General features: G+C 35.4%; 1 protein-coding gene across 2 annotated transcripts; it reads left to right on the forward strand.

Moving 5' to 3' along the window:
- On the forward strand, positions 1-11,595 carry LOC147869812 (ATP-dependent DNA helicase SRS2-like protein At4g25120). Of its 2 annotated transcripts, XM_087333418.1 has the most exons (29): positions 2-237; positions 1,067-2,336; positions 2,515-2,556; positions 2,669-2,832; positions 2,910-3,147; positions 3,229-3,285; positions 3,361-3,466; positions 3,562-3,695; positions 3,860-3,934; positions 4,012-4,137; positions 4,259-4,390; positions 4,476-4,559; positions 4,641-4,751; positions 5,419-5,519; positions 5,614-5,680; positions 5,767-5,817; positions 6,696-6,773; positions 7,642-7,854; positions 7,937-7,975; positions 8,064-8,135; positions 8,216-8,302; positions 8,392-8,452; positions 9,690-9,885; positions 10,234-10,327; positions 10,393-10,443; positions 10,520-10,582; positions 10,714-10,773; positions 11,157-11,219; positions 11,340-11,595. In XM_087333418.1, the coding sequence occupies exons 1-29, from the start codon at positions 26-28 to the stop codon at positions 11,427-11,429; spliced, it is 4,137 nt and encodes a 1,378-aa protein (XP_087189544.1). In that variant the 5' UTR covers positions 2-25; the 3' UTR covers positions 11,430-11,595. The 2 variants fall into 2 exon arrangements, 1 of the variants encoding a protein (XP_087189544.1); XR_015531311.1 differs by lacking the exons at positions 10,234-10,327; positions 10,393-10,443; positions 10,520-10,582; ... (1 more) ...; positions 11,157-11,219; positions 11,340-11,595 and having other exon boundaries at positions 1-237; positions 8,377-8,452; positions 9,690-9,752.
- Positions 11,596-13,169: the final 1,574 nt, after the last annotated feature.

Below are 13,169 nucleotides of genomic sequence, written 5' to 3' on the forward strand. Positions count from 1 at the left end.
CATCACCGTCGCCATCGCCATTGCCATGGAAACTTTAAAGAAGGAAGGCCTCCCATCGCCTGCGTTTCTTCCCTCTCTTCATCAGTCGTCGTCATCGTCATCATCCTCATCCTCATCCTCATACACTTCACCTTCTTCTTCAGTTCTCAGTGCCGAGCAGAAACGTCGCATCGATCAGAACTTTAAGGCAGCAAAAGCCATTCTTTCTCGCAAACGGCCTCTTCTCTCTTCCGAAAAGTATGATTTTATGATTCCCTCCCCCCTACATTTTTTGCATATTTTCTTGAGCCGCTTAACCATCTCTCTCTGGTACGTTTTTCTTAAGTTTCTCGCCGATAGGATATTTCTCTGCTCTTTTTATTTCTGTGTGCTTTTTTTTTTACGCTCTTTCATTCAGTCATGTAACGTGTCTTTATTCTTTCAATGTCTGGTACATATTCCATACGCTTCTTAGTCATGGAATTCGTCTTTTCTCTTTCAGTTTCTCTCTGTGTGATACATTTCCACGTGTTTCTTTATTATTGATTGTATATTTTTTTCTTTCAGTTTCGTCCATTTGGTGCATTTAATCATGTTTCTCAGTCATGGAATGTGTCTTTGTAATTTCAGCTTCTCCCTTATTTTGGTACATTTATATGGGTTAAAGATGTCTAGTTTGATTTAGTAGCAAGAAATTTCACATATTTTCTTGACCTAGTGTCTAATTTTTGACAACATGACCAGGAATATGTGTTTTGGGCTCTTAATTATGATGTATTCATTGATAGCATGATCATACAAAATGCAGTTAAAAAGATGGACGGTATGAAATGTTGCATTATTTGTTGTATCAGTTTATCTTTTTTGGTACATTTTCAGATGTTTTTGATAGTGGACATCTTTTGCGTAGTGGGCTTGCGTTCTATTCTGATTTTTCATAGTACGGACATGCTACAGAATGCATTTAAAATAATGGGTGTTTTTATAGTACCGTCATATAGACATAATTAAATTTGTATTAATCTTGACATAGATTGCCAAATGCATTTAACCATGTGATTCTGGACTATTTTGATTGAAAATGCAGCATATATGGAGGTACTATCTGTAAGAATGAGGCGATGCTAACATCACCACTTCCGGCAGTATATAAATTAGTCAAAACTGAGAAGCCAAATCTCAACCAATCCTTGCATTATCTGGAGATGCCAATAAATCTAAATCACCGAGATGACGGATTCATACGAGTAGAAACCTCAAATAAGGGCTTACATCCATTAGAGGATCACAAATTGCAGAGGCATCCATTAGCTGTAATGAGTGTTAATCAACCCATTCATCGTTATACAGGTGATCCAATTCAGAAAGGTAGTGATGTACCAGATGTTATTACAAGTAGAAACCGTTCGGGGATTGTGCAAATTCCAAGGAGTCAATGCAACACACAAATATCTGCGCAAAAGGGTTGTATGTCGCAGAGGAAACCTCCTTTGTATATCAATGAAGATCTTTCAGTAGATCTAGAGCTTGACGAGAATATTTTGAAGCAGCTAGATGCATTCTCAGAATCAAGGGTTTCCATGGCTGAGAGGAACTATTTGAATAACCATTCTAGATCAATAATATCTCCATATTGTCAAGGAGATCAATCTGATTCATATGCATCTGTGAGGGATGAAAATAAAAGCGATGTCCCTTTAATGATGCGAAGAGAACAGATAGCAGACCATTCTATCTCGAGAAGATTAGCTTCTCCACCGAGTACTTCTCCTGTGGTTCAAGTGCATGCTAGTTCTGAAGTGCTCAATCAAAATGCTTTTTTGGCAACCCTGAATGCCAGTAAATCGGAAATCCAAAAAGTAAAATTTTTATGTGGTGAAGCCTGTTCCCAAAACATCCCACCAAATCCACCTGATAGTAAGACGTCAACACCAGTTGTATCAAATATTTTAATGCGAAGTTCTAGTGATCCTGTGGTGGATACTGTAGCACTGCTCACAAACATCCCGATGAATGCACACATCAATGTATCTTCTGACAGTTCCGTATCAAGTGTTTCAATACAAGTGTCTGATAATACCACACCTTTAAAAAGCGGTTTAGATTGGAGTCATAGCAATGTATCTCCAAATTCTATCTCAAACATTCATAAGCAAGTATCTAGCCCTGTTATTAATACACCTACAATGCATGCTTCTCCGCTTTCATCTTCATCGATAGTTGCAAGTCAAGTCTCTAACTGCAGTCTAGACATGGAGCCACAATACATACACTGTTTGAACAAGTCACAAAAAGAAGCTGTGCTAAGTGACACTCAGAAACCCCTACTTATTCTTGCTGGACCTGGTAGTGGAAAGGTAAAGCAAACACTATTTCATGAATTATGGTTTTTTCATTATCATCATCATCAAATTGTTTCTCACTTGGGTTTAACATCAAGTCTTATATACACTTCATTTCTTCTCATGGAACCTTCTTTGTTTCTACATTGTATCATGATTGTAATGCACATTTTATTTCTGTTGCACTATGTAGACTTCCACAATGGTAGCACGCCTGTTATGCCTGTTACGTGAGGTACTTTCTCAAACCCATCTGTGATATTGGCTTCTCCATCTCCCTCTCCCTATTCCTTGGTTTTTATGCATCAGAAAGAGGTGGTATCAATGATATTATTCAACTTATGCAGGGCGTGAATGCGACAAATATTTTGGCTATGACATTTACGACTGCAGCTGCAGCAGAGATGAAGGACAGAGTTGGTGTTCATGTTGGTAAACTAACCTCAAAAGAACTTAATGTTTGCACTTTCCACTCCTTCTGTTTGCAGCTTTGTCGAACACATGCAGAAAAGTGAGATTTTTATATATTCATGATAGTTTAATTCTACTTTGAGTCTATGAGATAAATGATAAAATGCCCTTTTGAAGGCTGGGGCGATCATCTGAGTTTTTGGTCTACGGACATGGACAACAAAGGAGGGCTGTGGTTGAAGCAACAAGGTTGGCCATGTGTGAATTTCAGACCTCAAAGGCATTCACAATTCCAGAATCTACCTTGAAAACCAATGGAATTTTAGGAGATGATGCTCAGCAGGTTAAGGACGAGTACATCAATCCAAAGGTGTTCAAAGAGAGAGCTAAAACATGGGACAAGTTTGTGACTCAAGTGAGGCTATGAAGCTAATATTTAGTTTTTCTTTAAGTTTTGCTTCCAAAAGATTGACCCTGGTGACTGGATATTTTGTAGGCCAAAGCATCGGGAAGAACACCAGAATTCTACGAAAGCCTTGGAAACTTGTTTGGGGTACTTGAGGTTTTGATATTTTTGGATGATTATGCTTAAATCTTAATATAACACTCTTATATTGTGATGTCTTAGGCAGCTGTATTGAAACATTATAATGCTACATTAGCAGCTTGTGATGCCTTGGACTACCATGATTTCATAAGCTGTGCAGTGTCACTACTGCAAAATGACACTGAAGGTATCTTTTGAATTGTGCTAACTTTGGATCATCTTATGAAGTGGTACTATGGGTTAGTTTGGACAAGACTATTTTATTCAGATATTCTTTCTCAGTCTTGAACCAGTGCTTGATGACTTGGACATACATACTCGTTGATGAGTTTCAAGATACTAGCACAATGCAATATAAACTCTTGTGTTTGCTTGCCTCACACAAGCGAGTGACAGCTGTAGGTGATGATGATCAAGTAAGTCCGTAATTTAAAATTCAAACTCATATTATGAAGACTATGAAAGGTCTTTCCTCGATAATCTTGGAAAGTTGACTGATCTTCAACTTGAAGAAATCATTTCATAGTAAACAGATCATAAGATATCTCTCTTTGATGTGATTCTTCTGCTACAAATCCAGTCTATATTTAGCTTCAATGGTGCAGACTCTTCTAACTTCAATACGTTTCGGAGGGATTTTCCTGAACTGAAAGAGGTAGGTTTTTTTCATGGTTGATATTTCTTTTACAAATTGTGTCACTGAAACTTTTTACTGTCCTGTCCTGCATGCAGGTCAGGTTGCAGCACAATTATCGTTCCACTAGATGTATAGTTGAAGCTGCGACGTCGCTTATTGGAAACAACATAAACCGTTGTGTCAGTAAGCAAGCATTGACAGATAATGACTTTGGAGAAAGAGTATCCAATAAGTGCACAAGGGAGTAGCCTTAAATTGTAATGATCATACTTTCAGTATGCAAGGATTTGTTTTGGTGTTTGGCACAACTGTTTGTGATGTTTATCCTTACATCAATCACAGATAACAATAAAAGAATGCAGGAATGTTGATGCCCAGTGCTGCTTTATTATTGACACTATTATGCTGAAGGCACACGCAAATTCTACAGGCAAGCCAGTGTACGAAAATTGTGCCATATTGTATCGACGCCAAGTAAGCTTCTGATGTTTGTAATTTTCTTCCTATTTAGAGTTAAATTGTATTTCCTTCTAATTTATTATGATGATCTCTTCTATAGGTCACAGGGAAGGTTTTCCAATCAGCCCTAAGATCACGCAAGATTCCATTCAACATTCATGGCGTTGCTTTCTACAGAAAGAAAGTAATAAAATATCATCTTTACTGCAGATTCATTCCTCATGCAGGGTTTGAGTTGTTACCTACTTCCAGATGTGTTTTGCAGATAGTGAAGGCCATCATTGGCATGCTTTGGACAGCGTTAGACAGTCAAACAGTCTATTGTGGCCGTGTCTATAAAGCTCTATATATAGGAGACAAGGCTGAAGCAAAAAAGGTTTTTTCCAACATCTCAAGTGTCCATATTCGTTAGTAATTTCTTTGGATACATCATCCTCTCCTCTTTCTGTAATTTATTTCCATAGCTGATTATTCAACCAATGCTCCTCTCTCTTCTAATGGATGAAGGCGCATGCAATTTTGATAAGAGTAGTGAGAAGTGTAAAAATGCAAAGAGTCTCGATCCTCAATGTTATTATCTACCTTACTTGATAGGTGTATTTGATGCTTAATAGCAATGATATTCTTATCGTAATAAGACGACTCACTGTGAATGGCATGTCATTTCATAGTTTTCCTAGGCTTATGTTTTGATATTTTATTATGCATTTATTTATTGTGGAAATAGGCATTTGATACACTAATGGAGTCTGGAATATAGACTATGCATTCATGAAGTATACTGTACGTTCTTGTTGCAACCTTGCAACCACCGACGAATTTCAACAATTCATGCAGTGTGTATTGGATATTGAATGGTACATTCTTGTGTTTGGAATCTGACCTTCAACTAAGGATGGTTCCTCGTACATGTAAAAAACTAACATTACTTGTGTTTAACTCATTTTGTAATTGGATCAAGACAACACTCACTGCTTTTCCAACTGTTTCTAGTTAAAATGTTCGAGTGTATCTGAGAGTAATTTTGTTATTGATGAAGAAAGGTTGTAGAATATGTGGAGAAAGTATCAAAGGCATCACAATGTAGCTTTGTAGAGGCAGCCAGGACGATATTTACTGCCAAGATCTCTGGAACATTTTCAAGGTTAGTTGTTATTGGTTTATGGATTTCATGTTAGTTTTTGGGCTAAAACTTTGAAAGTGGATCTCTTATTGAACTCATATTGAAATCATTTTAGACGTCAACTTGCATGCGGGAGGAGGGTTCTTACTGTGATTGATGCTATTCATACCCTTGCTCGCAAGGTGTGTTTAGCCCTTATGTACATACTTCTTCTATATGTGCGAAAGGTTAAAAAAGTATCTATGGATGTTCATTTCTGGTTTCTCAGGAATCTTCACTGTCAACTCTGATTACAGCGGTCATGAGTTTTTTACCTCAGGTGAGTGGGAAAGTGATAAAGTTTGAAGACGTTACATTTTTAAAGGGGAAAACATCAAAGCAATTTACCAGAAATCTCTGTATTTTTATAAATGACCTGAATACCTATAATCTTTTTAAAGTACTAAAATTCCCCTGCTTTTTTTATTGAATATGAAAAATATATAATTAATATTAAGAGTTTGATTAACACTAATAGTAAGATTATTATTAGTAGTCTTAACATTAAAACCAATGATATGTTATCAAAGCCCATAGTATTAACACTGATGATCTGGTTATGAGATCCCATAGTACTAACTCTTGTAATCTGATTGCGAGAACCCATAGTATTAGCCCTAATAATTTTTTAATGAGAGATTGTTAACTCCAATCATTTGTGATAGTATTTTGTATTCGTTAATGATCTTATTATAATCAGAGCCAGTACAATCAATAATCTAATTATGAGCGTTCATTAATTAATATATATCATTATCTATTCCTTAAATATACCAAATTGCTACAAATGATATTTATGTGGGTGAACCTTTGATCATTAGAACTCAACCCTAATCAATCTTAAAACAAATAAAGATCAGCAGGCCTATGAAATTGGGACAAATGTATTTCTGCAACTGTGCTTGGTCTGTGGAGTTTATACAGTTCTGATGGTACCCTGCACTAGTGGTAGTACCTGCAGTGGAATGCATTACCGTTGTTCTCTCTTGCAAAAGTTTCACTCTAGAGCCATCTTGAATGAAACTGCAGTGTGGTCATTGCCTGAAATATAACTATATAACATGGATGTTGATGATGCTGGTTATCATTTTTTGATATGCAGAAAATCAGTAAAGTTTAAGTTCAATCATCTGTGCATGCAATTTCAAATGATTACAGAGATCAGCACTGGAAAAGCGTGCGGTTTTGGATACAGATGAAGGGAGATATCTGAATGAGGATGATGATCCTCGAACTGTAAGCGTTTGACCATTGAGCTTTTGAACATTGTTCTTTACTTCAGATACCACTGCTATGTTGAATTATGCATTTTCTACTCTCTTCTATTGTGAACAGATACTCCGTGTCATTTATATTATAGGCTTATAATTCACCTTAAGATAAATTTTTATTGTTGTTGTTTATTCTTTTGTGACAATTTAATGACACTACTCTTTTTAAATTTTTTGCCATACCAGTCCTTTCATGGGACAAAAATGGACATTGTGTTGTGTCAAGTGGAATACTAAACAAGAAACCTGAAAACAAAAAAATGGCTGTCTGATGATGATGGCCTTATTTGTTGACGCGGGTGACAGGCCATGGTCTAGATGGTTGTGGCCTACATATATTTCTCCCTGTTACTGCATGATCTAGAGAAAGAGTTCATACTTGTATATTCAGAATTGGTATAAAAATAGCTCACAAATATGAATAAAAAGATTACTGAAATATAACCCAAACAATAATATGAAGTATAAAGTAGATACTAGAATAGACTGTGTTAATTGTCTCTGTCACCACCATAATGCAAAAGTAGGAATGCTTTGTGCAACATTACTTAAGGATGTTCTAGTATCAAATATGGTATGCAGTATTAAATCTTTTGTATTTCATGATGTGGCATTAATAGAAGTATCAAAATTTAAAAAATGACTATTGAAGCTCTTACTACAGAAGTGCTTTTTCTAATTTATTATCCGATTGAGAATCTGTTTTTGTAGTGTATCATCTATTTTCGGTTTTCTTCTGATTCCATATGGAAATGTGTGTGCTTAATATTGTGCATCAGGAATAACCTGGGGGATTTTTATTCTCTCTCACATATCCTATATAAATGTATTAGGTTTTGGAATACATTTTGGATGATGTCTCTGATTTCCTTTGCAATCACTTCAACTCTGATGAAGCATGCAAACATACATTGGGTGCACTTCAAGAAGGTTGCTTGCATCACTTGAAATCGTTTTTAGATCATATAACATTGAAAGAGTCGGGGAACTTTAAATTGCGTAGAGAGGAAAACAGAAATTCTGTTACTTTGACAACTATGCATCAAGTAAATCTATTCGATACTATGTTTATTTTCTTTATGGTTTTAATGTTAACAATTGACTAATCAAATGCTTCTTTGTATGCAGTCAAAGGGCTTGGAATGGGATACAGTATTCATTGTGAAGGTATGTGATTTCTGCTTCAAAGGGTCTTTCTGTATGCAGGAAATGAATAATTTCTTAGCATTGTTCGTTGGTGTCTGCAAATGTTAAGGCGAATGATTCAGAAATCCCCTTGCTTCATGAAGCAATGGGAAGTATTAGTAATGGTTCAGTTTCACTTGAGGTAAGAATATAGGAGTTCACATTTTTTGATCCAAGATATTGCGAGCATAGAATCAAGAACCTCATTAATATGTGGCTCAGGAGGAGAGACGACTCTTTTATGTAGCAATGACGCGTGCAAGAAAGAAGCTTTACATCCTATACATAACATGGGATCAAAATCAGCAGGTTTTTAATCTCTTTGAAGTTTGAATCTTTGTGTTTTAGAAGGATGAATGGTACTTCGTGCCTCTTATTGCCAGGAGTTTTAAATGCAGCTTCTACATCCAACGCGGTTCCTAAAAGAGTTACCACAACAACATCTTCATTTCCAGGCAAGTTTTAGACGAAAATATTTCTTGCAGTGTCACTTAAGTATGACAGAAAGAGAACATAGAGAAAAACTTTGGATCATTTGGTAATAAAGCTGTAATACATGTTTAAGTACTTTCTGGACTACAACTGATTGTCAAATTTTCTATACAGCACAAATACATGTTTTTCTCATGGAAAGGTGAAGTCATTAGGGCTATTGCATAAACATTGAATATGGATGAAATTACGAGTTTTGATAAAATGGTTTGGGATAGATTCCCTTGTGCCAAACTTTTTTGTTCTCGGAAAAGTTAGTTGGTTACGTTATTTTGAATATTTGCTAATTGCAATATTTTTTGAAATTGGGTTGGGGTATTCGGTTTTACTACTTGCTTTTTGCTTGGTAATTGGAATAGGGTTCTAGCTTCCAATATTTATCGATCTATATTGGGGAAAGGTATTCTATGAAATTTTTGTGCAGCGTTGTGACACCTTTCTACTGCTTGCTCACCTCTTTGGTGAAAGCTTCCATAGTAGTTGGATAGAACATAACATTCTACTGATCTTCAAGATTGCAAATTCTAGCTCCACTCTTTGTTATGTATATGGTAATCAAGGGCTTCAAAACTGGGGCCTCAACTAGGATATTAAAAAAGGGTTATACAATAGATTGGGCAAAAACAATGTGTTGTGCATGTGAACCAGAATCATCTTAACCATTGCCCTGTCACCTTTGTCATTCAAAGATAAAGGCCATTATCGGCCTAACATCAAAGTTGCGTCCTGTTTATGTTCTTTGAATATTGGAGCGACTGATGTTGAAGATACTTCAAAGGCAAAAGTTTTAGTCTATCTAACTTCAGAATCGTTAGTAACCTATGATCTCAAAGACGAGATGTAATGTCTTATTTGGTCTAATAGCCCATTTTGGCTCATCTTTCTTTCTTTCTATATTCATGTGTTATGTCATGTAAAAGCGTTTGTATGTCTTTATATAAATGTATTATTGTAGGTTCATTCTAGGTTCGTTTTAAAGTTTTGTACAGGTTTTGTAGTACAAGCAAAATTTATTGAGAGACTTAAAATGTTTGGCAATGATGAGGGACTTTATATACATTTATATAAGCCCTTTTATTATAAGAATATGTGTATGCATTATTGATAAGTGTATGTATTCTTCTGAATTTATTTTTCTCCTGGTTCAAACTATCTAAGGCTAGATTTGGCAACATTATATAGTTAAATCTTTTAATGCAGATAGATGGTGCCACTGTTAATACCTCATCCATGGGGCAGACCAATTTAAAAGAAGATGGAAGTGTTTGTGAACTGCAACATAAAACTAATAGTCAAGGATCAATCATTTGCAAAGAGGAGAAGATTGAACCTTTGCAAGCATATTCTCGAGACAAAGCAGAGGTTCTAGAGCTGTATAGCTCATCAGAATTTTTGAAAGGGTAATTCTAGCATGGAAAATTTAGTAATTTGCTACCTTTTCAAGGTTAGGATACACAACTCTTGTAGTAAAGAATGCCATGGTTGTGCCGTGAGAAATGAATTTAGATGGTAGTGTATTTTTTATGAACTACGGTGAAGAATGTGCTAACAGGTTGTGTTGCTTGGTAAAAATTCTTTGTTATTCTAATGCATTTATAGTGACCAACCTAAAGTACATATTGGAATGGTGTTTGATGAAAACTTAGTCTTGATATTCTACCTTTTGTGGCACATGCAATCTAGTTAACAGAGTACAGTAAAATAAGCGAAGCTCACAATGTCTTGGTGTTGTTTTTTGGGTTCATCAGTTTCAATGTAGATGCAAGATCAACAATTGCCTCCATATTCCACAGCTGGGCAAAGAAGCCTGCATTCCAGGATCCAAAACGGCTGCTTGATAAGGTACATGTACAAAAATTTATATTGTCATCGGATTGAGCTAACATCTTGTACAAATATTCATACAGGTGTGTTTTGTATTAGATGAAAGAATGCGTAGCAAAACAACAAAAAACAAGGTAAATTGGAAAGTGCTATTTTTTCAGCATAAGAAGCCATTGTTATTTCTGAACTTATTATATGTATTTGTAACAGGATACACTCAGAGCATTGAAGTGTTCGTTGGACAACAAAGATGCCCTTTTATATGCACAACATGTATACCATTATTCAGTGATGTTATGTGCCTATTGTTATGCATTCTTCATTCATGAGTTGATCTAAACTAGTAGAAATTCAATTTCAGCATTATTTTTGTGAATTGATTTAGATGTAAATTTCTGTTGAAGGTGCTTAATTGGGTACGGATACCTCCAGAAGAACGAGCACTTCTGACATCCGAGAAACAAGTAAGTTTTCTGTCTCTGAATTGGAGTTATTTCTAAGGTCATAAAGGAACAATTTGCTCTGAATTTGAGTCGGTTGTATTTCAATTAGCATTAGCAGTTAAGGATGCTGTGCTACCATATTGAAAGGTTTAAGTTATAAAAAAACAAAAGTAGAAAGAAGTGCATAGTTCCTCTAACACACGTTTTCTCACAGAAGTAAAATTTTGATGCAGTGACCCTCATTAATAAGAAAATCCCAATTGAGAATTGGAGGTCACAAACTCCAACAATTGATATTTTTTGAAGAAAGAAACTCTAGAACACGTTCAGTGCATTTAGATTATTGGGATCAAATTCTCCTTAATTTCTAAGTTAACTCATAAAATTCTGAACAACAATCTCAGGAATTTTTCCAACAAAAATCTGCTGAAAGGGCTATGGGATCAGCTCCTGCTTCAAGTAAACAGGTAAAAATTTGTAAATTGTGCTAATTTCTGGGTTTCCATCTTCTATTGAGGTATCACACAATTGTCTGTGCTACAATTGTATTACTAAGAGGAATGATTAAAAACACCTGATTGATGCAGGTGTCTTACTTACGTATGCTTGGATGTACAGTTGATCCTACATCTCGGCTTCATGCTTCCCACCTGATTGAGCAATACAAGAAAATATAGTTAAGACAAGCCACCACTTATCTCATGTACTCTATTTAATAAACAAATGTTTAAATATACTAGTTGAAAAACAACCTCATGTTGGATAATTCTAAATTTTAAGTTATTGCAAAAGGAAACATAGCAATAATGTTGAGCATCTATGTGCATGATTTTTATGCTTGTAATCCATGAAGCTTTGATGTGCCAAAACAGTTGCATTTCATTAGAATTTTGCAAGTAGGCAAGTTTGGAAGGAAACACTCTTTTCTTTTCAGAATGCATTATATTTGCAGCTGGAAACCTCAAAAGATTAGGTTCAAACCCAAAAACAATATATGCATGTAAAATTAGAGAATACACAATGCCACTTGGAAGCATGTTATTCTTTTCTTTTGTGATATTGTTGACAAATTTATTTCTTATTACGCACAATAAATGAGCAAAGTGGCATTGAATGGCAAATTTTGATTCAGCTCTGGTTTGATGCATTGACCCGTGCTTATTGTAAAATTGTGTCTTGTAAAGTCCCATTAGGCATGTGGAGCTGTGTGCATGTGATTGTAGAGCTGTACTTGTGAGCGGTTACTATTTGGATTAGAAAAAATTGCCCATGGCAAGACCGAAAAATAAGCAATAGAAAACAGTGGCTTGTCATGTATGGACTTGTGTTAATGTAAATGACGGATGGAAAAAGTTCATGTCCCAATTAATTTCTTCTTTATCTTTTTTCTAGGCCATGCATGAAGATATTCAACACCAAGTCAAAGAATTGGACTAAGGAGAAATGACCTGTATTTGAGTATTTTTCGGCACATTATTTGACATAAATTACTATTTGATAATGAATGCAAACAAGATGGAGAGTGTTGGTGACATTGAATATGTCTATTTCTTTCTCACGAATGTTCGATTGGTTGGGTGTTTTTGCACCTAATCTTGATGTGGACAAGAAACAATGAAAGCCTTCTTGTCTATGAAAGAAAGCAAGTGATGAAGCTAAAGTGTCAATGTCACCCTTCTCCCCCCATCTCTCTCTTCACACATAATGTATGCAAGTATGTCAATGTAACATTTGTTAGTTTAGAAATTGTATAGTATTATCCACAACCCTTTATCTTAGATTAGTTGAATGCATGTGGCCCACTATTAGTATATGTATGTACCAATGTAATGGATGTGCAAGATCGAGAGATTGGGTTGATAAGCAAAATAAGTAAGCACGAAGAGACTGTAGTTGCTAACATGTTGTCATGATTTGTTGTCGGGGTTTCCCTATATGTGACACATTGAAACAAATGTTTGATATCTTGCTATACAAATAACTAACAATGCCAAACGGTGGTATCTCTTCAACTCGAAAATATTTTCTTTTTAGGTAAACTATTTTACGAGGTGATTGGGTGGACAAAGAGAAGAAAAATGTTGTTGCTTCTTTTGTCTAGTTTGAATAGGCCTTGAAACATTTGATTGACTCAAAATGTTTTATATTTTCCTTAATTATAATGTGAACAAAGCCTAAAAGCTAGTGTATCATTAGGTAAACTATTTGAGGAGGTGGTTGGGTGGACAAAGAGAAGAAAAATGTTGTTGCTTCTTTTGTCTAGTGTGAATAGGCCTTGAAACATGTTTTATATTTTCCTTAATTATAATATGAACAAACCCTAAGAGCTAGTGTATCCTAGTCTTGCTTGTGATTTGAATTTTAGATTACCTTCATTCTTTGCAATACCTTTCTTGTGTGGCATGTATGTTATAATA

The sequence above is a fragment of the Azolla caroliniana genome, unplaced genomic scaffold, assembly GCF_043228905.1.
Source record: "Azolla caroliniana isolate FFs.n. ecotype wild unplaced genomic scaffold, voAzoCaro1.0.p SCAF_1, whole genome shotgun sequence".
NCBI classification, from domain to species: Eukaryota; Viridiplantae; Streptophyta; class Polypodiopsida; order Salviniales; family Salviniaceae; genus Azolla; species Azolla caroliniana.

Coding starts and splice junctions, on each gene's coding strand:
- LOC147869812 (XM_087333418.1), top strand. CDS start 26: ATGGAAACTTTAAAGAAGGAAGGCCTCCCATCGCCTGCGTTTCTTCCC. Junction 4,560..4,640: donor TTGCTTTCTACAGAAAGAAA/GTAATAAAATAT, acceptor TGTGTTTTGCAG/ATAGTGAAGGCCATCATTGG. Junction 6,774..7,641: donor AGGATGATGATCCTCGAACT/GTAAGCGTTTGA, acceptor TAAATGTATTAG/GTTTTGGAATACATTTTGGA.